Source organism: Anguilla anguilla, chromosome 14 (assembly GCF_013347855.1).
Source record: "Anguilla anguilla isolate fAngAng1 chromosome 14, fAngAng1.pri, whole genome shotgun sequence".
Classification (NCBI taxonomy): domain Eukaryota; kingdom Metazoa; phylum Chordata; class Actinopteri; order Anguilliformes; family Anguillidae; genus Anguilla; species Anguilla anguilla.
In genome coordinates, this window is record NC_049214.1 from 17,208,202 (window position 1) to 17,235,710 (window position 27,509).

General features: G+C 38.4%; 2 protein-coding genes across 3 annotated transcripts; both read left to right on the forward strand.

Moving 5' to 3' along the window:
- Positions 1–134: 134 nt before the first annotated feature.
- Positions 135–14,305, forward strand: miga2 (mitoguardin 2). 2 transcript variants are annotated; one of them, XM_035391173.1, is made up of 16 exons: positions 135–237; positions 1,216–1,459; positions 1,889–2,099; positions 2,293–2,414; positions 2,969–3,089; positions 3,713–3,843; positions 4,174–4,291; positions 4,576–4,676; positions 4,898–5,010; positions 5,197–5,269; positions 5,718–5,804; positions 6,051–6,149; positions 6,705–6,839; positions 6,956–7,009; positions 7,571–7,687; positions 9,705–14,305. In XM_035391173.1, the coding sequence occupies exons 2-16, from the start codon at positions 1,364–1,366 to the stop codon at positions 9,903–9,905; spliced, it is 1,779 nt and encodes a 592-aa protein (XP_035247064.1). In that variant the 5' UTR covers positions 135–237; positions 1,216–1,363; the 3' UTR covers positions 9,906–14,305. The 2 variants fall into 2 exon arrangements, with proteins under 2 accessions (XP_035247064.1, XP_035247065.1); XM_035391174.1 differs by having other exon boundaries at positions 136–237; positions 2,293–2,408.
- Positions 14,306–17,081: 2,776 nt separating this feature from the next.
- On the forward strand, positions 17,082–23,016 carry dolpp1 (dolichyldiphosphatase 1). The gene is made up of 8 exons (XM_035389949.1): positions 17,082–17,235; positions 18,683–18,783; positions 19,142–19,226; positions 19,492–19,591; positions 20,377–20,475; positions 22,106–22,234; positions 22,337–22,426; positions 22,660–23,016. The coding sequence occupies exons 1-8, from the start codon at positions 17,160–17,162 to the stop codon at positions 22,694–22,696; spliced, it is 717 nt and encodes a 238-aa protein (XP_035245840.1). The 5' UTR covers positions 17,082–17,159; the 3' UTR covers positions 22,697–23,016.
- Positions 23,017–27,509: the final 4,493 nt, after the last annotated feature.

Here is a 27,509-nt window from a genome sequence, read left to right on the forward strand (position 1 = left end):
TGCTTCCAAACAAGGAAATGAACCTTGATCTTTAATTTAATTGGGTATTTTTTCACGTTACGCTTTATATAACGATTTGACTGGCCAAAAAGCAAAACGATTGCTCATGCTTAATATTTATTGGTCTAAATAGGCATCAATATTGCTTTGCAACGCCCCTATGAAAGCGACAGGGTTAGTATGTGACATGCAGGAGAGAAAATGCCCTTCTCCACTGTATGATCATACTGCTGCACAGTGAGTATCTATATTAGAAAAAATGTTGTGTAATTTTAACAGATTATGTTTGTTTAACACTAGATGATTGTTGAAACTTTGCAAATCAATGTATGGGTGCATACAGAATCACTGGCTTCGCAGAAAAAAGTTCCAAATCCAAAGTGATCTGTTTAGCTAGTTAGCTGTTGGTAACTATTGATTGTATCCACAACAACACCTAATTATCGATACTTTACTAATACAGAAAACAACACTATTGTAATGAGTTATGTGGACCATCTTACAAGGAAGCTTGGCACTAATTACATGACAGTACAGATGATATATCCAGCTGGTTAACTCGCTGCATCGAGAAAAGCTATTTTATGTTGAGGTTTGTTGGAACTTGTGTGGTAACATTAAGAGTACATTAAGTTACTTTTACTTTCTTTTTTGTAAATTATGCATGATATCGCAAATGATGGCTTACATTATCGGCTGTTAACCAGGTAGAATGGCACAGTCCCGCAGCAATGCATACGAAGAAGGCGGCTAGATAGCTTGAGTCAAGTTTGTATTGACATTGAGGTGCCGGGTGTGTATAAATTACAACGTTGCCTGGTGAATGGATCGATCATGAAGTGCGTACAGATTTTAAACGAAGATATGAATGTAATTAATTCTCAATGTAGTTATATTTATATCGTTTATTGTCAGTTGGATTATATATAATGTGCATGTATTGTCATGCTTTTGGAACATGCCTGTGTGATTTGGCACAATGGTAAGAATGTGTTTCAGTGTTTGCATCATGTATGTTTTTTTACAAGGTAACGGTTATGCAAAAATATATATGGCTGCTTTAGACAAATTGAATATTGTGCAGAAACCTGATAGCAGTGGTTAAGAGACTCAGTGTGGGATAATGGCTAAGGCTGACCTTCATTTTAGATATTTACAGAAGTTTCTGACAAACCATGAAATAGTGACCTGTACATTGTAACCTATTTGTTTCAGTGGTTACAGGGCTGAGCAAACATGGAGCTCAGAGACTACTAAACCCACTGGTCCAGTCGGGGGCTAATTGGACCCTGTATGCGCCACACCTAGCTGGGGCTCAATGTGAGCAGTAGTTCAGCAGTGTTGTTGCCACTGCCAAGCTGAGATGTCAATGAGACGGACGGAAGGTGTGTCCATTGTCCAGGCCTTGGCCATGACTGTGGCCGAGATACCTGTGTTTCTCTACTCCACCTTTGGGCAGGTAAACACTGAAAATGTCCCATCATATCTAACTCATATTCTCTTCAATCTTTCATCTATGTTTTTCCTCTCGCTGGCTCTGTCATTGGCTGGTCAAAGATAAAGAGTTTCCTGAGTGTTCTGTTCTTGATAAAATCTTATCGAAATCTGCAATATGAATGTTGGTCATAACATGTCAGTGGCAAATGTCACAAGTAGATGCGTTTAAGAAAAAAATTAAACCAGCTCCTTTTACTATCATTATCACAGTGCTGAAATTCCATGGGCATTCTAACAATCACACATTTGTTTAGTTTTAAATTATTCTGAAGAATTTAAACAAGCAATGCATGCATGTATTCTGCATCTTAATGAATTCAAGTGAGTCTGATATGTGTAGTGTATGACTGCACCGAGGAATAAGTCTCTTACAGTGCATATCCCTCTTCAGTCCATTTTCTCCCAGCTACGTCTCTCACCCAGTCTAAAGAAAGTGCTGTTTGCGACTGCGCTGGGAAGTGTGGCCCTAGCACTCACTGCCCACCATCTAAAGAGGCGTGGTCGCAAGAGAAAACAGGTGACGGCATCAAAGGATGCCCAGAAAGCACCAGCAGTGCCAGAGACCTTGCTGAGAGCAGGGAGGCAGTCATCACTTAAGAGAGGTAAAGCCAGCAAATTAAAAAAACATCTGTGATCTGATTTCATATCACCAGGTTTATGGGAGGATTTGGTACTCCGAGTGTGCTCAGCATCCTCGAGTTGTAGGCTATACCAATCCATGATCCATTTTTTGTTTTTGAACAGGTAGCGTAGACTTATGTCCTGCCAAGATTTACTTTCCATTCTCATTTTCAGGCCCGTTTCTAGGCCGACAGGTGATGAGCCCCAGCACAAGGAGCAATGACACTATGAGTGGCATTTCTTCCATTGCCCCTAGCAAACATTCAAGCTCTTCTCACAGTCTGGCATCGGTGAGTGTGCGTTTTGCCTTGTCCTTGTAGTGTCACACAGTCTCTTTTTCAGACCATGAGATGCTGATATCTACAATGCTCGTTGTGCACTTCTAGGTTTTGTTGAGATGTACTGTAAAATATCTTGAAAGTTTTCAGACGGTTCTTAACCTTATTGAATGGGAGTGAAAGATTGCACTGCAGTATGGAAACTTGGCCTTGCTCTGTCTATCCATTTGTCTGTTTTTATTGTTGCTGCATGTGGATCGTGCTCTGCTTGTTGGGAAATATGACAGACTGGAATTACTTGTCATGCGCAATTCTATGGGGGCCATGGAAACGCCTGACATGTAAAGTTTGCTGATGATGTTATCAGTTGTAGGAAGGCTGTCACTGATTTTGCACCATTGTGCCATTGTGTATTAGTGGAGACAAGTGTTGGCAGAGTGGACCATTTAAAATTTCTAGGTACTACAATTTCTTCAGATTTGAAATGGAAAGATAATGTGCAGACTGTTTTTCTTAAGACAGTTCAAGAAATCTGGTCTTTGTTGATCTTGTCATCACATTGTCTCTGACAGGTGCAGGTTCCTCTCTCGCCAAGTCAGTCAGGAAATCTGACAACCCCATGGGAAACGGAGCCAGTGGAAGAAGAGCCTGGAGCACTGGAGGATTCCAATGCAGAGAACCTGTATATCATTGGTAATTCCTCCTCTATCTCAATCTGCATTCTTCGGGTTGGTTTGTAAATAAGGCCTTCAGAAATTCAGGTTGAACCAACAAAACGTGTTTTTTCCAGAGAAAAAACAGTGGGAAAAGCCTGAATTTCCCCTCTGAAGGTTTCTGACTACATTCATGGTAAAGATTTCTTTAAATAATAATAATAATAATAAAAAACACAATTTGGGCACAAGCATTTTCAGTGCTGAAAGTTGTCAGTGGAAAAATGCTTCTGTGAGTAAGAAACCTATGAGACTAGTTGAGACTGAGCCCAGTTATTTTTTTTCTCTCTTGCTATTGTGGTGAACTGAATATTCTCTTTTGATGAGGAGTGTAAGCTACACAACATTCATTGTATGGTCACAGAAAAAATGTTTATGCAAAACAAATAGGAATGTGTGAGTTAAGTGTGCTGGTGTGGTCAAAAGTATAGACTAAAGTAATGTTATTTTACATTAAATTGAATCTATTACCTGACAGCACAGATATACCAGTGTTTTAAGATTTTAAATTGGCTGGGCTGAGCAGGGTAATGTCCTTGTGATGCCTGGACCTTGATATTAGTGTGTTTGAATAGTTATTTAAACCAAATTTGTCTTCTCTAGGAATGGAGCTGTTTGAGGAGGCATTACAGAAGTGGGAACAGGCCCTGAAAATTCGACACAGGAGCCACTCTGGAGAGTCTGACAGCACCAGCCTTGTCCTCAAGGGGGCAGCACTCCCTGAAAAGCCAGTGGTACTTGTTATTCTCACAGCATGCTTAGTACAGGACTGAGATTAGCACAGATTATTTTATACCTATATTTTTGAAATAGAGCGTTTTTTATATTTCTGTTATGTTTTTTATATCCATCTTCTTCACCCATATAACATTGTCCCAGTTCTCTGCAGTCTCCACAGAATTCGATTTTCTGTTTCTTTTCTTATTGATTAAAGACCCCTTTTCCATTTTTGAGTGTTGTTGACTATATAGTGCCGCCTATGTTTCCATTTTAAGGCTTAATATTTGCCTGGGTCATCAGAGGTAGGACTCCATATGGATGTGTTTCCCTGGCTATCATTTCAGACTGAGTCGAGGAACAAAGTCTTTGCAGAGAAACTGGAGACTCTTCTCCACCGGGCATACCATCTACAAGAAGAGTTTGGAACTACCATCCCTCCTGACAGCCTACTGACAGACTTTGGTAATAGACAACTCTCAGCGCCAGGCCTAACCTTATCTGGAGCTGTGAGGATTCCACCTTTTCTATATAAATTAAGAAGGAATTGTTTATTTTAAATAGGAAATGCTCTGAATTATTTTTAACAGTTGAAATGAAAGCAGTCTTTTTTCTGGTGGATTCTCCACAGCTTGTTCTCTTTATTGGCCTCTCATTCTAGCCCTTTTGATATTAGACACTTTCTGCAGCCCTTCCAGCATTTCCCACTCTGCTCAGTTTTTCAGTGCTGTTTTTTGCTGTTATTCCAGAGAGCGAAGGGACTCTCATCCTGCCCAACGTGGAGAGTTTTAATCAATTAAGGGAGGATGATGCCTCCACTTCTGACGACTCTTTCTTTTCTGCAGCTGAGGTGAGGAGCCGCTCTGCCTCCACTTGGCCTTGTAACATTATTAAAATCTGTATACATTCCTGCACTGTTCTTGTTTTATTGATGCAGAGAACATTTAATTATATGTCTCCTGAAGATGTTGTTGGTTGTAAATCTGTGCTTAGGTCTGCTTTGATTTTTGAAGTGATGTCCTTGAGTTAATCCCTTATTCCCTTTAACTTGGACCCTGGTTATCTGTGCAGTTGTTTGACGCTTTCTCTCTGGAGGATACGTTCCAGCCGCTGAGGCCAGCGGCTCTGTATGAAGAAGCGCTGGCGCTGGTGAGAGATGGGAACGTGGCCTGCAGATCTTTCAGGTAACAGTGCAGTCCGTCTCGGCAAGGCAGGAGTGTTGGGCAGCAGTTAGTGTCTCAAGACTCCGGGTACTCGAGGTCACAGTGTACTTGAGTACTTCAGAAGGGGAAGTTTGTGCATGTGTAACTGACTCTGTGTGCTTGGATGAGCTTCACTGTCCAGGGGTTTGCCATTTTCTTTCTGTGTAGGACAGAGCTCCTGGAGTGCTATGGTGATGAGGACTTCCTGGCAAAACTGCACTGTGTGAGACAGGCCTTTCAGGTGTGTCCTCTGTTTCACTCCCTCAGTCAGACTGCTTTGCACTTCCTGTGGGCAGATTATGTAGATAACTGACACATTTATACACAGCCAAATACTCTTCTCACTCCAGTTATTTAAAGATCTACAACATGAAAATGTACTACAGAAAATATTATAGCTATGGTTGACTAGTTTTTTTTTAATATAATGATGTAGTCGCTTATTTTTGTTGAAAGAAATGGCTAATTGTTTTTTGACTGGTTAATGGCTATTTGTATTTGTTTTTTTTTGCTCGTTTATGATATATTTACAGTGAATTGCACAATAATTTCTGAATAGTCCTGAATCCCTTTAATACAATTTACCTGGTGGTGGATTCCTGGTGATGTTTGCTAAGGTTTAGATTATTCCTTGTTTGGTGGTAAATTTGGACTCCATTTGATAAGTAATTTTGAGCGTCTGTCTGCAGGTGCTCTTGCTTGATGAGACTCATCGAGTGTTCTTCAGCGAAACGGGGAAACAGATGATCACAGGGCTTATGACCAAGGCCAACAAGGTGAGCACTTTTATGTCCAGTCTTCCAAAAGTAATGTGAATGGTCTGTACTATAGCACATGGTGGGTTTGGGAAATGGCACCAGAAGACGTCCGTCTTTGTCTGAGGACCATCTTTCAGGGGCTTTCATACCTTGACCATATTCATCTATTTGAATAATCCTTCTGTTTGGCTGAATTTGAGTATTTCCACTGCTGACTGTGAGTGTGTTGCTTTGTTTCTGATGCAAATCATATCCCATTCCTAGAGCCCAAAGGCATTTTTGGAGAGCTATGAAGACATGCTCCGCTACACTCAGCGAGAAGAGACGTGGGGCTCTACAAAAATGGAGCTGGAGGGGCGAGGCGTGAGTTTGTCTGCCCATCCACCACAGCGCAATACCTTGGTAGTGATAATGGCACAGAGTGAAGGATTGCTTGCCTGCTCGACCACCGAAAGTAGTTTGTGAAGAGAACCAGTTTAGCACCAGAAGGGAAGCCTTAGGTGGCACACAGTATCCTGCTGAAAACCTCACACTCAAGACATGGCCCTGTTAATTGATTTGTTCCAGTAAAAAAAGTTGTCCTGTTTCACTGTGGCCATTTCTGAAACCCAAGAGAATATGTTTTGTTCAGTAGCTTCCGTAGCTTCACTTTGTCAAGAAGGGAGACATTGAGTTGATATTTTCATTGGCTACAATACAGCACAGGTTAAGGATGAATATGCTATTCACTAATTTTCCAAGTGGAGCTCAATGTGGCAAATGTCTTTGAAGGTGCAGCTTTACCTTTACAGCAGGCCCGAGCTGCCTGGGCAGTGCTCAGTGGTTGGTAGAAGTGTATATGTAACATACAGGCCAAATCAAAAGCCCCGAGTTTTGATTTGTCTGTTCCGGAGCCAACCAGCCGTCCCCCTCTGCTAGGTGGTATGCATGAACTTCTTTGACATTGTGCTGGACTTCATTCTAATGGATGCTTTTGAGGACCTGGAAAGCCCGCCGTCCTCCGTGGTGGCTGTGCTCAGGAACCGCTGGCTCTCCGACAGCTTCAAAGAGACGGTGAGTACCACTGGGTCCTCTGTGAAGACCAGCTGTATTATAATGGTCTCATTTCAACAGTCATGACTAAAGAATGTGAGAGAAACATTACCCAACCATGTTTATGTGCCTTACAGGCACTAGCAACTGCGTGCTGGTCTGTTTTGAAGGCCAAGAGACGACTTCTCATGGTAAGCTGATGTGAACCGATTTGCAGCATCATCTCCATTATGAATTAAATTGCTTCATAAATTGATATGTTGGTAGGATACGATGATAAGCTGAAGTTTAATGCAGTTGTTTTTTTAACTGGATGACATGATACTGAGCATGTTGTTGGTAAGTGTGGAGTTGTTTTAACTAGCTAGTGATTACAGACATGATGTATAGCAAGGCAAAAAAATAATATACTAAAGTTTTTGGATAATGGTAATGTGTGTGTGTGTGTGTGTGTGTGTGACGATTCAAATGAGTATCTCAAAGAAATCGTTGTTATACTCAAATTAATTTTATTGGTTCTTTTAGATGTTTTATATTACAACTATTACAACTATTTACAATTGTTAAGTGTAAACATGCAATATTTGAAAACCATGTTCATTTTTATTTGGCCAAATATGTAAATAGAACTTTACTGAAATATTAAATCCTGTTACCTCACAGTTGTCTTGTTTTGCTGGGTTAGCTGTAGATTTAGGTTATTCCCTTGTTTGTCTGAATCACTAACCAGGTTCCCTTTTCCTGGACAATAGGTTCCAGATGGCTTCATATCACACTTCTATGCCATTTCTGAGCATGTGAGTCCAGTTCTGGCGTTTGGGTTCCTGGGTCCCAGACAGCACCTCGGTGAGGTGTGCACCATTTTCAAGGTGATGCTGAGTTTTTTTAAGTGTGAAAATAAGGAAGGGTCTAGAGATGTATGATTTTGGTGAAAGGCCTTAAATACATTTTATTTTGTCATGGAGAGGTCAGGTCATCTTAAGGGTAATGCTCATTAATTCAGAGAATGATCATGAGCAGACAAGCAAGTAAAGTGTGTTCATTCTGGCAGCTAAATAGACTGTAAATATGATTTGCTGTTAGAATCAGATTATGTTGTTTCAGCCTGAGTGTTTGCTTGTCTCATTGGTGACCTTCTCTAGTCAATCCACTACCTAGAGTCTGCTTGTGCCAGCTCTGTATGAAGCATACTTTGCCTGTGCTGGTGGAAAGTGATGGGAGAGGGTGTGCATGTTCGCTCCCTTCCAAACTGGGGGAGATGTTTGCGATAATTGGCTTGAAGGTAGAATTAGACATTCCAAATTGTAGAGAGAGAAGGGAGAATAAGGAACTAAAATTGGGCTCATTAATTGATTCACGGAATTGGATAATGCTTAGTGCTAATTAAGACTCTAGGGTAGATTTATTAAATGATTGCTTATGAGTTCAACTGGGAAATGTGTTGCTAAGGGCTTGGAAATAATGATACAAGGGAGATTCAAATCCGTAATGACCAAATTTGTGGGTAAGATCTTTGTTTTGGGGGGATGTCGCCTTGGATTTTGTCATTAAGGTCAATTGAGAAGTTGAAATTGAATTTACTAAACTTATTTTCAGCGCTGGCTTTCCATTTGTGTGGAAATTATAAAAACCTGTAGTTATAATTTGTGCAAAACATGTTAAATATTTAACCACAAAGTAATGAATTATTTAACCAGTGAAATCCAGGTTGATGGTACACTTGTTGCAATAGAGCGGAGCATATCTGCAAGTCTTCTCTAAGTCTTTTATCTAGAGATCCCATTGCATCTAGGATAGGGCTCATGTGTAATATGGATGAATATTTATTTATGTGGGGGAAAACCTATATGTACAATTATCAGTTTAATTGAACTTGGTCTTGTTCTGTTGACTCTCCTGTTATCATGGGATGTGCAGACATCGGATAAGCTAAAATTGTAACTACCTTGTAATAGGAGTCCCACAACAACATAACCTACCCTGTGATTTGTAGAAGTCAAGCACAATCTATACAAATTTATCGATGCAAAAAAATTTCTCTTATTTGAATGACCTGGGCTAGGCAAACTAAGGCCCGAAACGTACCCTAAGTACATGAACACAAATGACAATGCCGGGCCGACTCACTACAAACGCGCAGCCAGGTTGTACATACTCGATGTGCGTTCTTATGCCCCTGTCAAGGAAATAAACCCGAGTGGTTCCAGGACAGGTGCAAAAGACTGAGTGGAAGAAAGCACATTACATTACATTACAGGCATTTGGCAGACGCTCTTATCCAGAGCGACGTACAACAAAGTGTATAACCATAACCAGGAACAAGTATGACGAAAACCCTAGAGAGAAGTACCGTTCCAAGTGCAGGGAACAACCGCATAGTTCAACTTGGACCCTGAAGGGTAAACTGATTAACACTAACACAATCGAGAACAGCAACAACGCAGTCTATGCAAAAATACAAGCAGTAGTTAAGACAAGTGCATTAACTAAGTCACCTACAAAACAGCTAGCCTACCTAGTTACAACTGAGAATATCTCCTTGAGTCATAATTTACACAGAAAGATTCCTTTGGGTGCTTATAGAATGTATGCTTCATATGATTATGTATCTTGTAATATGTATAAAACAGCAGATGTAAAATGTAAAACTTGTATGAGGTAGCAGTGGAATTCTCAAATAATTTTCCTAATGCAAGAAAAATGTATGATTTACATGTATGCTAGGAAATGGTATTAACTGTAGTCACCATTCTCAAAGTTAACTTAATATATAGCACAGAAGGATGACCTGCACTGTTATAGTTTATCTTATTTCTGGAAGCTTTGTGTTTGCTGTATAATACTGCGTGTGTTCAATAATTTAATGTGGTGATTACTTCCCTCCAGCAACAAATTGTACAGTACCTGAAGGACATGTTCGACCACGATAAGGTTCGCTTCACAAGCGCTCAGTCACTGGCGGATGACATTCTGAGCCTCTCTCATCGGAGGAGTGAGATCCTGTTGGGATATCTCGGCATCAGCAGCCTCCTGGAGGCCAATGGCTCCCTGCCTGTCGGGAATGGTGGATCTGCAGATCATCAGTGAGATGGCCTGGACTAGACTTGCAGGACAGAACTGAGACACTCACATTCAGTATGTTTCCATCTGTCCTCATCCTGGGGTAATCATTTTTAAAACTTTCTGTGTCGTGTTGGAGATCCTCTTGCTATTGCGGCCCTCTTTCATCACTGCAAAAACACTGAGAGAGACAGCCTTTTCATAAAACTTAGGGAATAAAACATTTTTGACCCTGCATTGGCCAAATGAAAACTTGCAATGTGGTCTGGATGTTACGTAATGAAAGACTTGCAGTGTATCCATCAAGTCCATGATTACTTAATGATTGACTCTACCCATTTAATCCCATCAAGAAAGTGGTTTGACTTTTTAAAAGAAGAGCTTGATGATTATTGAAGAAGAGAATATGAAAGTTCAATTGGTTGTATAATAAACGGCTTAATGAAATCCATCTTTGGTCTGAAACTGGCATAGATGGTGATTTCTCCTCTAAATCCTCACGTCAATGTGAGGTAAACAATGTGAAAATGCATGGATTTCTAGTGTTTAAAAAAAAAAAAAAAAAAAAAAAGATCCTGCAAGCCATAGTTATGCTGCTATATTCACAGAAACAAATGTGTGTAAAGACTGTGTTAAAAGTCAACAACATTATGGCCTGTAATACAAATTTCTGGCTGAATAGTAACATTCCAGTGACTGACCCCATAGTCAACTCCAGAGAAACCTAAGGAGGAGTAGCCGCAAAGCAAGCCAGAAGTGCAGTCTACAAAATTTCCCATGTATGTAGGAGCAAACGGGTTTCGACAGTCATGGTTGATCTTTCTTCTCAAACTGGACTATTCTCTATGGTAGATTGTAAAAGGTTACAAGTGGTTTCATAAATTAAAATGTAAATCAATATGTGTAGGCTGTGGTTTAAAAAAAAAAAAAAGCTTTGTGGAATTCAATTTGGTTCAAGTGGTTACAATGTGCAAAATCTATTCAGCTGAATTTTCACAACATAAATAACGTCACTGATTACTATGACATAATCACCCTGTCTGCTTTCACCATATTAGCACTTTATAAATAAAAAAAACTGAAAAATGGAATCTTGTGTAATAGGAACTGAATTATTGCTCACTTAATCAATCAGATAATATTTTTATTATTTAGTTTTCTTTTGTATTGGTCAGTTTTTACATTGGAAGTTGGAAGTGTCCTCTGGAAATATTTAATAAGGAAACTATTGCATATTTATGGAGAAATTAATGAACCGTAATGGGAGCGATTGTGGTTTTATGGGAATGTCATCGAAAAGGTTAATGAATTATTATGAATGAACTGTGCACTCGAGTATTTGGTAGAATAATTCATTATATGTTGTAATTTCATGTTTATGTTATTGCTACAGCTGTAAGGGGGGGTGTCCCCATGAGCTTGCAGTTGTCATATTTTAGAAATTCAGTATGTGGTGCAATATCAAAATGAAGCAAGGTTGCTTAAAGAATTACTTGCTTTACAATACAGTTGGCTGTATTTTCCAGTCAGCATAAATGTTAGATTGAAGGAATAAAAGGAAAGGCAAATGAAAACTATATTAAAGATACCCACTGTAATCATTCTAAATAATCTTTGCATGTGTACATGTAGTCCGTTGATCCATTCAAGAATATTTTCTAATACAGGATAACTCATTTACAATACTGTACTCATTTTTTCAATGTTGGTAACCAATGGAAGTTTGATTTGTTGATACACTGAACTTGTGGCCTAGTCCATGCTTCAATATTAAATATATAAATGGTCATGATCTCTCCTTACAAGTAGACATAATGACAAATGTCAACTGCACATGTATGCTTTAATATGTTAGAATAGATGAATTTGTGCAGATATTAATAGAATTTGCATAGATTTATGCACTGATTTCAGAATCCAGGTCTTTGTACCTTTTTAACTGTATGTAAACATCCTTTTCTGGGAATTTAGTTCATTACATACATACACAGTTAGTTCATTCATTAATATGTTATTTATTTGTTAAAGTGTCACTTTTGGGTGTGCCTTTGAGATTTTACAGCACCCTGGCATTTGTGAGGTGCAGGAGTGTTATATATATATATAATTTTGAGACATTTTAAAGTGCTCAACCTTGGGCCTTTTCCCTCATCGCAGCTGAAAAAAAAAAATTAATCCCTTGAAATTTCTGAGACAAGCTTGACTTTTTCTGGTGGCCAATGTAATTACTGTATATTGTTGATGAAGCTCTGAAGTATGACTGCACATTTAGGTTTGCTATCCATGCCTTTATTTTATAAACGTGTAATGCCAGCAAGAATTGTGTCATTTAAACCATTGTGAATATTTGTTTTTCATAATCAATCTGTATTTCTTTTGCCTTTTGTCAAGTGAGCATGAATGAGATGACTTGTAATTCAATGTTTGTTGTATGTTTTCTTTTCCTAATTTTTCAAAGAGTAATTACACTTCCACCAAGAAAATACTGCATTGTGTAGCAGAAATACTTTGCTGCATAGTTTTGTCTTGTGGACCACCTTGTTAAAATCAAAGTAAGGGTGGGTGCTGTCTTTATGCAGTAAACTACAATTACCTCAAGTAAAGCTTTATTATTTTTGAATCTAATTCAAACTTCAGATTTAGATTTTCTGGTGGCATATTTACAAAAATAAAAAATAAAATAAAAAAATAAAACATTGTTGCTAGTAGTAACTTGTCAGGACAATTCATACATTTTTATCCTCAGGAACAAGAGGGTTGTCCATTATGGATCGCTATTTATTAGTATGATTGCCAAAGGCAATAATACTGCTTCTAATGCCTAGACCATGTATGTTGATTTTTAAATTTCAAGTGACCGCATTGTCACGCTATAAAAATTTCTTTCTGTGAAAACCATTGGAGTCTGAGCTGACTGTCTACTTCAGTTTGTAATCAGGGCCTTGGACGCATCACCATTTCAGGATGTTTCTTTGATCATTAAATCATTACTAAAATGACCAGACCTACTGTTGTAAAACTAACTTACTGTTTTAAAGTACAGTACAGAACCTAGAAACACTGTTTGCTTGTACTTAATTTACATACTGTTGTTTCTCATGGTACTATAGCTTGAATAGGAGGATGGAATTAATTATGTAGTACTTACTAATGTGCCATCTAAACATTCATAAATGCTTATGTAAATAATTGTAAGTGGTCATACTTTGAGTTATATCACCATTGATACAGCAAGTGATATCACAATTGTATTGCAAGTGAGGGACAGGATACATATTGTCTTATGAGAGACCATTCATAGAAATGCTGTTTTTGCCACAAATAATATTTAATAAGTGATAAATTTAAAGTGTTAAAAGTATGAAGAGTAAACCTCTGTGATAAAATAAATTGACCAAAAGATGATTAAGCAGCACTTAAAATGGTAGTTACTAGTTTCTGTCATACTTACTCCACCAAAGCAATGGCAGCATTTTAATTTTACCACAAGATCGAGAAACGGTAGGGGATGCATTGAAATAATCTCTGGTTCCAAACAGTTTGCGTTTTGGATTTTATGTATTTTTAATCTTGGCCAAAAGCTTTCTCCAAATTACTGGGCCATGTATTTTTCAATTTCCTCTTAATCCAACTTCATGAAAGGCTGCAATCTTGAAATAACATGCTACTGACATATATCATTCTGTTATAGGATTGATATGAGTTTAATTCAAGATGCTTGGTAATGCCTGCAAATAGTTTACTCTGAATATCACTGCACGATTTAGCTAAAACCTTGCAAGTACTGTATGATACAAGAGCATACATTTCATTCTTAGATTTCATAATGACATAGACAATTGCAAATATGTCAATGAAAAGGTTAAACTGAATTACAAGAAACATGGTGGGTGCATGTAAATTTTAATATATAAAACTTTTATTTGGCCAACCACAGAACACTAAACAATTTACAGAAAGCCTTGATTAGATTAAATAAATTCTCACCTGACTGAACTGTTTGACAGGCTGGTACAAAACATAATTCCTTAAACTGAGTAGGTGTGTATATATGCCATGTTCAGGCCGTTGATGCTCATTTTTTGTCTTTCTGTTTTGGCATTTCTGGAAAATGTCTTCGGCAGAAAGGCACATAAATCCTGCCTTCGTGTGAATTCATCTTAGTAACTTGTGCATTTTGTCAAAGCTGTTGTTTATGAATTGCCCAATTGATTTATTTCCTTTGTGTATTTGTCAGTGTGTTAAAAGTATTCCTCTGTACTGTAGCTATATGTCGCTGTTTTCCATGTGTGCCAGACAGGTGAAATGCCATATGGGCTGGGTAATACTGTGACCTGAATGGTGCAGTTAAATAACCTTGTCCTATTACAAAAGGAAACTTGTGAAATGTTCCCAATTTGATTAAATAAAATCCATAATTTATAGCACATTCTTTGTGGTGCTCACTGACCAAAGCTCTTATCCTTCACAAGCAATTTACATCCTTCCACCAGCATTCCACATAGACCCTGTCCTCCAGTTTACACTTATTATACAGTAATGGTTTGGAAGCCTAGTGGTTGTAACTGATATATGAATATGATTAGTAGAGTCACCTTAAAATCTCCTTCAAGTAGCTTTATTATGTTGTTAAAAATGATTGGTTGACTCAAGAAAAGTCTTTTATTCATAGAAAAAAACATTTTTTAAGATGTGCCTGTTTCAAGGAGGACATTCCAAATCTCAGCTACACCTAACACCTCTTATCAAATAAATTCACTAATCTCACAATGGTACTCTACTGCAGCAGTCTACAGCTGTGTGAATTTCATGATTTGTGCCCTTTATATGTTATTGCAGATTAAACTGGTTTGCAAATAATTGAATTTTGTGTCTTAGAACATCATCTAGCCTACATTGTGTAGGACATTAAGGTTAGACAGCCATTTTGTCTGTGCATTGCAATCACAGTGATCACTATTATGTTAATAGGCTGTGATTAGGTTACTATTGATTGACAATTGTGAATGGTATAAAGCATAAACTAAAAAGGCATGTTGCAACATTTTTTCCTATGTGATAACTAACATAATCTGCAATCAGACCATCCATAAAATAATCAACTTCCTTTGTCACTAAAACACTGTTTTATAAAACCTAATTTTTTAATCCAAATTTTTCAGATAGATTTTCCCAATTTCATTCATAGATCCAATTGCTTCAACGCTAGGCAGACACTAGCATGTGCAAAATGTGTCCAGCCAGTCATTGTGTTGGAAGACAGCAAAGTTTGTGCCACCTGACTGAACAGAAGAGTCACTGTTGTGTGATGAGGAGGGGAATACTGTGCTGACCAAAGGCTTCTCTCTATGGGTAAAGCTATGGGCCGCTTTGCATTTCCCGGCAAAGTAGAAGAAAAAAAATGAACACAACAGCATTTTCTGATGGTTAAGTCACCTCCCTTGGCTGGATAAAGCTGGGTTATTTTATTACATTATGGGCGAGTTTCACAGATGCAGAATAAGCTTGATCAAGACTAAATTCAATTTTGAATGGAGATTTTCAAAAAAAAAAAACTCCGCAGGCCCTTTCTAATCCATCATCACAGGTGATTTATTTGGCTAATATTGTCTATTTTGTTAATAGAAATGTAGAAATGATTCATTTTAGGGTTCAAATTTATGCTAATCTATGAAGAACATGCTGCTGCACTGCATTAAATTGAGTATTGAGTATTGCTTCTTTATGGCCTGATCGGAGCTCCACAAAATGCTGTACTTGGCCACATAATAAACTGACAGACACTGTCTAGCACTGTTGGGTAAACAGATGCAAGTTTCAGGACACAATTGTATTCCCTGGGTAAAATCATTGATGCAATCTGACAGCAAATTCTTCACATGACCTAAAAACAAGTGATCAGTTTTAATATGTGGTAACTTATTCCTTGGCTTTTAAAAAAATCAAATTCTAGAACCCTGCGTCTGTATCAGCTTACCTGCCTGCTACTAAGAATACAAGTTGTATGCAACTTGTGTACTCAGTAGTGGGAAAGTAAGCTGATTCAGGCACAGCCTCGGATACCCCTCTTCCTGGGTAACACAATGATCAGTTGTGAATCACCCAGCAGGACTAGCTCTTTAGTTGGATGCCCCACCCATGGGGCTCATTTTGTGGGTACTAAATTGTTGCCACAGTGGTCGGGAAAGGCTGCTGCCTGAGTTACACCAGCATGTCCATTTTCAGCAAAATATCTGTATGGCTGAGGTCTACTGTAGTGCTTCTTAAAAATAAAAAGATACTCAGAGAGAAAACTAGCTGGAACAGAAGCACAAGATTAGAGGTTGGACGTTAACTAACATCATGATATAATGAAAAGTTTGCTACTTTTAGTAATAGTCCACCAGAAAGACAACCAGCCAGCAAAAAACTAGTGTCATCTGTCTAACATGCATATTGTGACAGTTATTATGACATAGAATGAATACTTAAAACTCCCTGAATTAGATCCTTTCTATGGTTGACCAGAAGCTAAGTTTTAATTAGCTAAGAAACATCAAACATCGCATTGGTCTCCCTGCTCTAATGGTAGTACTCATCTCAATGCACAAACCCTGGTTCTGGAAGGAGGGTTTACTTTTACACAGCACTTCATCAATTATAGTTCACTTACCATCACCTGGTGTAAACTTGACAGCTATTTTCCAGACGAAAACTAATTAAAAACCAGCATGCCCTGTAGCTTCCCAGAAATAGGACTGGATACCCCTGCTCTAGCTCCATCAACATTTAAATCTTACACATTCAAACGCAATCAGAAAAATCAAAACATGCAAAAGAAAATCCAAATTGCAAATTATTTTTTCTTTGCAAAAGACAGACCTTTTTACACTTGAAGCTGGAAGTAAAAATTGAACAGCTAAGCTTGCATTGAGCACAGTGCATAGGAATATGCAAATATATTAACAATTACATACGTAATAACGCGCTATGTAGTTAGCCGCTGCGTATTACTGAAACAAACTCGTACTGTATTTGAATGCGTTGATTTACCAATGAATTTAATTTTTCATTTCAGGTAGGGAACGCCTTCTTTCCATGTGCACGTGGAAGTCATAGTGGATTGGACAAATCACTCTCTCCAACAGTGTTTCCATTGGCTGATTGCTTACATTCATTTTGTAGTGTTCTACATGGTGAGGGGACAATTTACGTGAAGGAACCTGTCTGTAATGATTGGTCAGAAGAACTTGGGCGTCACATTCTGATTTGTCGATCCATAGTGCCCGGTGTCCGGGCAAGATGGCGTCTGAAGAGCAGTGCTCGGTACCACCTCGATGGCGGTCGATATCTCTAACCCATGTAGAGTATCCAGCTGGTAAGTTCTTTTGAGAGCCTCTAATATATACTCTTAGTCATTATATTTGGGACAGGTTGCGGATATATTGTTTTTAAAGCCAGTTTGGATTTTTTCTTTTTTACAACTGAATGGATTCGGCCGAGTGGACTTGCCAAATGGTGAACCACGGCACGGAGTGGATGCATTGCACCCGCAGGGACGTAACATCGACTGCTAAATAGTGTGCCTGTTCCGCATGCGCAGTTTCGCGAAATGATCTACAATACAATATATTTCTGTCGGATATATTGGTATTTTTACATTAATAAAGAACTTTACTGGCCATATTTGAAGCAGAATTTGAACACCCGCTCTATTTTTGCGCTTTGGGGCCGGTTAGCTCTACGGCTGGTTCACTAGCTTGCTTGTTCGCTAACCAGTTAGCTAGATGGCTAGCTAGCTTGGTGATCCGATCCATTGTAGCTAGCTCACCCCAATTTTCCTGGCTTGCTAGCCACCTTCGTACCGCTCTGCTCAAGTTGGTCAACAGTAGCATCAATCGAAATATTTATTTTATTGTGTGAACACATCAATCGCTTACAATCTCTGGAATTAAAATTCCCAAGCTAACTAGCGAATATTAGCTTGCCAGCTACTTCTAGTTAGCTAGCTAGCTAACGCAATTATGTTAATCTTGAACGATCGAACGGGTTGAACATTATTTGCTCACTTGCTAAATATATCAAGAATTTACGGACAATTCCAGTACAGAGGCAAGTTAATATTGACAAACTTGTCTGGCCAACCGTTAATCCATTAATTAGGCAGATAGTCGTGCAACGGTCCCGTGATTAAGTATAGCAAGATCATCTAACAATTTGAGGAAAAAAAACAGACCAGTTAAATGGATACATCTATTTTGATTGTTTTAATGATTATTTTACTGCTAACAAGAAATGATACAGCTACATTCTCTGGTTATGCTGAAATAGTGTTACAAGCAAGACATGCTCCTGCATTGACTACATTAACAAAAGGATTGGATTGCAAACGATTTCTAATGCTGTTTATCTATTATCTAACCTGTTAACCAGAATTGGATGTTTTTATTTATACAGTACACGCTCAGTTATAATAGAACCGTAATTGTACCTAGTTTAAGACATGATTTAGTGTATATCTGTACCCTTTAAAATCATTTGAGGGGGAAAAAGGGTCAATGTTTTGGGAAACTTGCATAATTTGTTATCCTCTGTCAGCATCTGTCAAAAGTTTGCAGCTATCTGATATCAGGAATATAATCAACACTCAACTTAAACACCTTTTAAATGGTTGTGTTGAGTGTCATTTTACACTGAACAATACAAAACTCCAGTAGCCATCCATTTTGATTATTGAAATGAATGTTCCTCAAACTGACAGGCAGTCATTATACACCATTGTGTGCTTTTCATTTGCAAATCAATGTCATTTGTTTTGTTTTTAGGTGACCTGACGGGAAAAGTGCTGGCCTACACTAGCCTCATCCCCATTGCTATTCTGGTGGGCTTTGTCACACTCATTGTATTCAAGCGTGAGTTGCACACAGTGAGTAACAGTTTGTACACTACATTGGAAGGTCATAGGTGTTTCACATTGCTGGTCAGTTTGGAAACCTAATTTCTGACCAAGATTAAATGAAGTTGTCTATTTTAAGATGTTTCTGAGTGAAGGGCCAGAAGTGCTCTGGTAAATGTTGGGGAAAAAGAACGACTTCATTTAATTGATTAGGCATATTGGATAAATGTAGATGTGCAGCCAACCATTTTTATAAGTGAATGTCATATTTTGCATGAATAAATATTATAAATGTATATATTGCATGTCAAGATGATTAAAGTCAGCTGCAATTTTTATTTTCTTTTTTACCAATGAACAAAGGTTGTGTGGGTCTTGTCACTGTCAGATTTCCTTTTTTGGGGGACTCATACTGAATGAGGGACTCAACTGGCTGCTGAAGCATATCCTGAGGGAACCACGACCCTGTGAAGGTGAGCGAAGTGAACATGTGTGTGTGCGTGCATGCGCGTGTGTGTGTGTGCTTGTGCGTGTGGGTGGCGGATGCAGTATTTTGTACTCCTCTGTTTCATTTTACTAAACAGAGAGTTAAGCATTTGCTGAAGCGAATGACAAATATTGTTAATGATGTATATGTGGTACTTGCAATGTAATTGTATGTGTCTGCCTGCATAGGTCTGCCTGTAGGTCCATCCCCTGCATTTTGTCTGTCCTTACTCTTGCTCTTTGGCCCTGTAGGAGCTCATACCACCATGACCACAGAGTATGGGATGCCTTCAAGCCACTCACAGTTCATCTGGTTTTTTGTTGTATACTTTTTTCTTTTCCTTTATTTGAGGTGAGGCACCGTTTTCTCCTGTGAACATATCTCCTTAAGATTTTGGTTGTTTTAGAGGACTGTAAACACTGTAATGAAGGCAAAGATGCCACCATAATGAATAGAATGAATCCAAAAAAACTTTCTTTTAAAAACTTTCTAGAGGTGGAGCTAGAAAGCTCCAATTGCCACCAACCACTGTACCTATTTGAGTGTGACACTGTGAAGTTTATAAGCTCAGCTTGTACACAAAAATATTTTGGGCTTAACTCCTGGGTGGAATACTACTCATCTACCTTTGGGCAATGTATGGAACCCAGGTTGATTATGTAATATTCAGTATTTATAAATTGATCATTTCTAAAATGCGTTCTATGCAAGTAGCAATTGAACTGACACCCGCTTTGACTACTCTCGCTGGTTTATAGAATGTGTGTACACTTGCCTTTGACCTGATCATTGTCCTAGCCTGAAAAGGAAAGATAACTGGGTGAGACATCAAGCAGTGCTGAGCTGGCATTATGCCTGACCACCACAGGGTGCTGTAATTAGTTCATTACTGAACTTGTCGAGAAAGCATCTCTAGGCCTGCTCAAGGGGGAGGCTGTATCCATGCTCCAAAATCAGCACAGCAAAACTTACTTGGTTTCATCAGGGAAAATAATGCTGTAAGGGCAGTAGTCAGTGGCGCACAGTATAATGTTGTACAATATGTCTTTGAAAATTTGTATTGTCTATGACTATCACATTTGTGAAATGCAAAGGATGCTTTTATGGTGATGTATAATCCTTTCAATATTTTTCAGAATGCATCAAACAAACAATGCCAGGTGTGTGGAGCTACTGTGGAGACATGTACTCTCCATCATTTTGCTAGGAGTGGCCTTGTCTGTGTCCTATAGCAGGTAAAATTAATATTTGCATAGGTGGATGACTTTTTTTGCAAAACTGAATATAGTTTGTATCATGCAAAACTGAATATAGTTTGTATCATGCATTATAGAATATCTTCCAAAAGACATCCTGAACTAAAACATGTAATATTAGTGTTGCACAATAAACAAAGGTTGCTTTCTTTGATGTTTTGAATTATTTTTTTCACCATCAGCCTCTGGAATAATAAAAAGTGGGTTAAGAGTAGCTGAAAGTTATGGTGTAAACCTTGCGCCACCAGACACCTGAATATGAATTTAGGTAGTCTGAATTTGTATTTCATAATTTAAAATTCTATAGCAAGTTTTGAAATTGAGTTTGATTACATTGAATTTGTATTTAATAATTTGAATTTAAGGTTTTAAAACTGAATGTTGTTATTTGAATCAATTTCAATAACTTGAACTTGTGTGGATCCCCTTAAAGTTTTCGCTTTTGAGTTTCAGTTCAGTTATAAACCTGAATTTGAAACTTGCAACCTTTGTTCAACTTTTCAACTCTCAAAAAGCCAACATTTCTGTTTTGAAAAGCTCCAAAAGCTTTCTATTATTTCGGTTTATGTACATCCAGGCACTTACGGAAAGCAGATCTTCAATCTGCTGCAGCACAACACTCACTTCTCATTGGCCAGTTCCTGAGGGCTAGAGGTTTTCTGCTTACCAATCTGTCAAACATTGCAAACTCTTTTCAGCTGTGTAATGTTTCAATGACATAGTTAAACATTATTGAAACTAATTATTGTCATTCTCACATTAGCTAATGTGAAACAGTCACCAGAGTCATTGTGTATTGATATTTTAACTACTAGTCAGAATACTGTACGTCTACTACGTAAGTTGGACTAACATTATCGTAGCTAGCTGTCTGCAGTACTAGCAACCTAACTAGCAAGTGGCAGGTGGCTACCTACAGTGGCAAGTAAGATGGATATGTGGACGGGTAGATATCCAGCCAGCTGGATAAATTGGAAAATAATGTTGGACTTGGTATTTAAAATGGTGAAGAATTGGCTAGCCAGCATTGCTGACAGATGATAGTAAAGTGTTCTACCTTTAAGTTGTTTACCTATAGGCTATATGCACAGTACGTATATGTACATAGTTATGTATGTTCTGATATTGTACAAACATGCCTTTAATATCATCTGCATAGCTGACTGAGTTTGTGGAGTTAGACAGATTGTTTCCACTCTGGGCAGAAAACCTCTAGCCCTCAGGAATGGCCAATGAGAAGCGAGTTATGTGCTCCGGTAGATTGGCTGCAGATGTTTACAATCTGTGGTTTGTGCTTCACAAAAACTTTTGGGTAGTTGAATTTGAAATTGTGGCTTTTTGCGAGTTAAAAGGTTGAACAGAGCTTGAGAATGAAGTTTCAAGTTCAACTTTGAACTGAATTGAAACTGAATACTGATAACGGAATTTCAAGGGATCCATATACGTTCAACAGACTCAAATCGCAGTATTTAGTTTTAAAACCTTAAATTCAAATTATGAAATGCAAATTCAGTAGTCTGCTGGCACAAGATTTACACTGTAACATGTTGAATTTTCAATTAAATATTTGTGTAGTGTTACTACTGATTTCTTTACTTTGTGCTTGCAGGGTGTACTTAATGTATCATTCCTGGAGTCAGGTGATCTATGGAGGTGTGGCTGGCAGCATCATTGGGGTGATCTGGTTTTTTATCACACAAGAGGTGCTGACGCCGCTTTTTCCGAAGATAGCAGCATGGTAAGAACTGAACAACAAACTGTCAGTCCCACTTTTTGTTTTTACAACTCGATACTTTGTCTTGCATCTGGATAATTATATAATTGTAATCTTTCCCCCCAGGCCAATTGCAGAATTCTTTTTGGTGCGTGACACAAGCCTGATCCCAAACATCTTGTGGTTTGAGTATACCGTGACACGATCAGAAGCAAGGTATGAGTTTGTATATCAGAAGGATCACATTCTCTTTGAAACGTGTGGAATGTGAAAGTGAAATCACCCTTTCGTTCAGGGTGTGTAATTGACATTTATTGTGTGTCGATCATGCTGTACCTTGTGTTGTCTTGTCTGTGGGTTGAATGCCAAACCACCCTGGCTATTTGTAAATGAAAATTGTGACTTTACCATTATCATTTACAATCTGTCTTCTTTGTTTATTTTTTCAGAAACAGACAACGAAAGCTTGGAACAAAACTTCAGTGATTTTTTTTTTTTTTTGGTTTTGTTTTTGGTTGCTTGTTTCCTCGTTTAAACTGGGAAAGGACCACACACTGGAGAATCAATTCTGGACTGATCTTGTTACAAAAAAGGGGAACCATTTAAAGGACGGACCAAAAGAAATGCTGGGACTGACCTACAACCTGAACAAGTCATTTGGCTTGATTCTGGTGCTCGTTACAGCTTGCTAAATGCTCCCTGATGCATGCACGACTGTGCAGGAGGCAGACTATTTAATGAAAAAAATTAATATATTTTAATCTTAAACGCACGCAAGCAGTAATAAAGTACTGTATGTAACTGAATTTGGGAGCCAAGAAAAAGGATTCTGTAAAGTGGGGAAAAACAGCGTGATTCGCTGGTATTGCAGCATGAAATTACTTTTTTAAATTGAGTTATAGGTAGCTTTCTGGGTTATATAGGGAGGGGGATCAAGAGGGGTGGGTGGAAAATATTCTTGTGTTTTCTTTCATGCATTTCAATAAAACAAAACACACCTTTCAAATAAGGTGGTTGAAAATGTAATATAAGCCCCTTTTCCACTGTAGGGCCAAACGGTTCTGAGCATGGAGAGGAACGGTTCCAATGGTGTTTCCACCTGGAAACGGTTTGGCGCGGAACGCTTACAAACTGTGCCCAGCACGATATTCTCAGCACGGATAGACAACCGTGCTCAGTGCAGCAGAACCATTCGGGTGGGCGGGCTTAATTACGTAGGTATTCATTGATTGGTTTCACATTACGTCGGTTTTGTGACTCCACATCCGGTCTTTTCACATTCTCTCCGTAAGCTAGGTCGGTAGAGAAGCTAATATGAATACAAATGCCACTCAAAAATTGTATTCCGTCATAGCAACAAGATAAACCCGACAATAGCCCTAAGATATGCCAATACAGCAGTGAAAACACTGCTCACTGAATAACGAAATGAGACAAAGTTTTAAAAAATGATACCATGTCATTCTACATATCTGGGACTAAATATTGAATAAATACATAACCTTACCATCGTTTTTACGCATAGAGATGTCCTTGAGTGGTCATATAGTGTCTTGGACAATCCGTTTGTGAAATATACGCGCATTTGTGATGTCTGGGTACCTTCCAAAATAGCTGTGCGTAATACCACACGCGTCGTTTACGGCGTTGTCACCCTTTTTAGTACAGTCTGGCTTGATTGACAAATAATTTATTCAGTAGGTGAGAGTACAAGCTTTCTAACGATGTATAACGTCTATTTTGCTTTTGGAATAGCGTTTTATAGGTCAGCATAACCAAAAGTTTTCTTATTGCATTCACTTATGCATTCACTCTGGTAGCAGTAAAAGACGCTGCACCTAACGAAACGTTAACGATTTTTCGTAATTTCTTGGAAAATACTATTATTATTGAGGACTTCTGGGCATAGCTAAACCATATGTTTGCGGATAGACCTATCTGACATTGTTTTCTGGAGCAAAACAGAAGCGCATTGAATTGTATCGTTGATTTACTGTCTTTGTCTCCATCTACTGAACACAGATACAATTTCATCATTGCTATGTAAGTATTACTGCTCAAAATCTTTTGGTTATACACGTTATTTTTGAGTGTCTTTAAATGGGTTAGTGGTATTATATAATGTGGATATTTCACACTGTAATGTAAGCATTAGTTAGTAGTGGAATAGTTTTTGTGATGCATGCAACAGTGATGGTCGGTGAAGGATACGCTAAAAAGAAAATTCAAAAACAGACCAAAATGCACAGAATCCTCGTCCATATCGTCAGCCAACGAAATATAACACAACATAAAAACAAAACAGAATGGGGAGCGACCGGGAGTGACGACAACTGGCGCATATTTATTACATACACAACGGGACTGATATATTTATTACGGGACAACGGGACACACCGTGTCACTTGCTGTCGTCACTAGTTTTTCTTAGTTACTTCCTAGTCCTGGTTTTAGCAGCCCGACAGATGGAAACAGAAACGTAACCGTTCCCAAGAGTCCTGAGCAATGCAGAACAGCACGGAGTGCCCCTGGTAACCATTCGGCCCTACTGTGGAAAAGCGCCAATAGACTAAATTTGCACTTTGTGAAGATTTAAAAGAAAAAACTTAACACTAGTGACTTGTGAAAGCAAAATGGAATTTCCCCCTGGTACTTACCTTGTGTCTGTGATTGTCAGCCTTTTTTAATCAATACAGGTATTTAATTATGTGTGTATACAGTGCTCCCTAGTTAGAACTGGGTGGGATCCATAATGGGGAGAGTAGGGTATAGCTTCTGAGGAAGGAAACCAGAGGGCCACAAGCTTACTGTGTTATAGAAGTACTGAATTTAAAGTGGGTTTATAATGAGGGGAGCACTGTATGAATATCTGCTCGTACATATGTCCTGCCCATACATGGCTCTCAGTCAGATGTAAACAAATTTTGAGGAAGCTGACTGTTCTGCAGCCTCTGTAATCTCAAAAACTTGTAGTGGAGTAAATGAAACGATGTCTGTCTTTCCTAACATCTCTCTTACCCTGTCTTTCCTGTTGATAACATTTTACCTTACCAGGTTTAATCTAATAAAATGAGGAAAAGGAAAAGGAAAAAAAACCTGCACCACATTAGCATGTGACCATGCCTTGTTATCTCAGAGCTATTCCTTGGTGGCTAAGGGCTGATGTTGGTGTTGGAAGGTCAGGTGACTTGACAGCTGTGACAAGAGCCCCATAAAAGGAAAGGAAATCTAGAATAGCTGTGTAGACATTTTTTTTTGTATAATAGTCCTACACGTGTAAGTCATTTCAGGCCCAATAAAAAGAAATATGGTGTTTTCATGGGGTTTTTTTTGTGTTGCCCTGTTACATGCAATGGAGTTGGCATGTCATGGATACATTGGCTATAGGAATAGCTGAATTGTTTCACCTTGATAAATGTCAATGCTGTTATAATATGAAATAACCATTATGTGAAGCTGAGTGCAAGTTACCCGTTTTTCTAAGAGGAGCTTTCATTTTGGGGCTATATTTTCTAAATGCCTTGAACATTGATGTAATGGAATTTGAATAGGATGTTTTTGGCCCAAGTTAAATCGGGTATGCATTCCTGACAATTGTACATGTAAAATATGGTTATTGTATCAAAATATTTTGTAATGGTCTTTGTGGGATTGTTTATCATGGAAATGCACAACACACTATCTTAACACCAGTTGGATTTATATACCATTTCCTTTGGTTTGTGGAAAGGCAGGCTAGACCATTCTGTGGGTGACTTCCATATGTGTTTTTCTTGAACTTGAACAGAAAAGGGTAAGTTGAAATGCCTATAGCTACCTACAAGCCATGATGGTGCCCATGTTTTAAGATGACACTCTTCAATGACCTGTTCATTCAAAGATTGGGAAGAAGCACTCTGGACTTGATGTGCAAAAGCAAGGAATATTTGATAGTAATCCAATGGCATTAAGCTACTTCTTCGCATTCCCTGTGCATAGTGGTTATATCCAGGTCAGCACAGCAGACCACCCACTTGTTTGAGGGATTACACATTTACAGGGCAAAATATTGAGATCTGAGTATAAATCTTAGTTGGTCATTATGGAAAGGGCTGTATTCCAGTTTAAGAATTCAACCTCATGTCTTCCTGGCCCTTGTGACTGCAATGCAGCACAAAGACCTTCCAAACCGTACAAGGTCAGAGCTCAAGATTTTTCCGCTTTCTGCAGAAACAAATTATTTCATATGTATGTATGTTTCAATCCAGGACAATGTAAGAATGGTAATTAAATTTGTGTCTTGTGTTGAATACATTACAACATTATATGCCAGTGGATATATGTTTGGCAGATGAAGCATACATTTAAGATTTAAAAAGCATTCTATAAATGAGTTACTTGTTACACCAGGTACAGGCATTGGTAATAAGGACAAAATGAAAACGAATAGAAAAAAATGTGAATGACATTCACACCGCCTTCCCCCCAAAAAACTTGAGGAACTTTTAGTTAGGGAGGCCTTTGGGATTCCCCATCTCTCCTCTCAGCCTGTTGCTTTTAAAGAGCAGGTGAGAAAACCTTAACATTCTTTCCCCAACAATGAGAACAGAACTTGTGATCGGATGCCTGTAATCTGTGAGTGGTGTTTCAATTGTCTGTACCTGAAGAATAACTGCATGACTACAGATACAGATGTAATGCGTGTTTTATACTGTGCTGTTAAAGATATGTAAATTTAAGATGTATGGACAAACATAAATTGCTCAACTGATTATTGTACATTTTGGTGTCATTTGCACTTCTATCAGCTTCCTTCATGTCCCAGTCATTTAATATCGGTTAAGATGTTAACTGTGTTAATGTGTTAACTGCGCACAAACATTCATCTTGTTTGAATGTTTGTGGAACTTCAACCTCCTAAAGGTGATGTACATTTGACATCAAACATTTTTAATTGGCCCAGTTGGTAATTATCAGTTGTCTTAATTATCAGTATGTGGATAAATTGACCACTTAATTATATAAACAAGAAGCTCAGACTTGGCCTCAAATGGGTCTTTCTGCAAGCCAATGTTCACAAGTGTACTTCAAAATCAACCACGAAATGGATGGCCATTAAAACAAAAAATGTTTTAATGGTCATCTCAATCCCCAGACCTGAACCGATCTACAATTAGTAGTCCACAACCACAACCTGAAGGATCTTAAATGATTCACTATGGAGGAATGGTCAAAGTTCCCTGCAATATGATCACTAGAAAACCATGCAGGAGTGTTATCATTGCTGGGAGAAGGTGCACACAGCATTGAAAAAGTGTGC

Coding starts and splice junctions, on each gene's coding strand:
- miga2 (XM_035391173.1), top strand. CDS start 1,364: ATGTCAATGAGACGGACGGAAGGTGTGTCCATTGTCCAGGCCTTGGCC. Junction 5,270..5,717: donor GTGTGAGACAGGCCTTTCAG/GTGTGTCCTCTG, acceptor GTCTGTCTGCAG/GTGCTCTTGCTTGATGAGAC. Junction 7,010..7,570: donor CCAAGAGACGACTTCTCATG/GTAAGCTGATGT, acceptor CCTGGACAATAG/GTTCCAGATGGCTTCATATC.
- dolpp1 (XM_035389949.1), top strand. CDS start 17,160: ATGGCGTCTGAAGAGCAGTGCTCGGTACCACCTCGATGGCGGTCGATA. Junction 17,236..18,682: donor CCATGTAGAGTATCCAGCTG/GTAAGTTCTTTT, acceptor TTTTGTTTTTAG/GTGACCTGACGGGAAAAGTG. Junction 20,476..22,105: donor TTGTCTGTGTCCTATAGCAG/GTAAAATTAATA, acceptor TTGTGCTTGCAG/GGTGTACTTAATGTATCATT.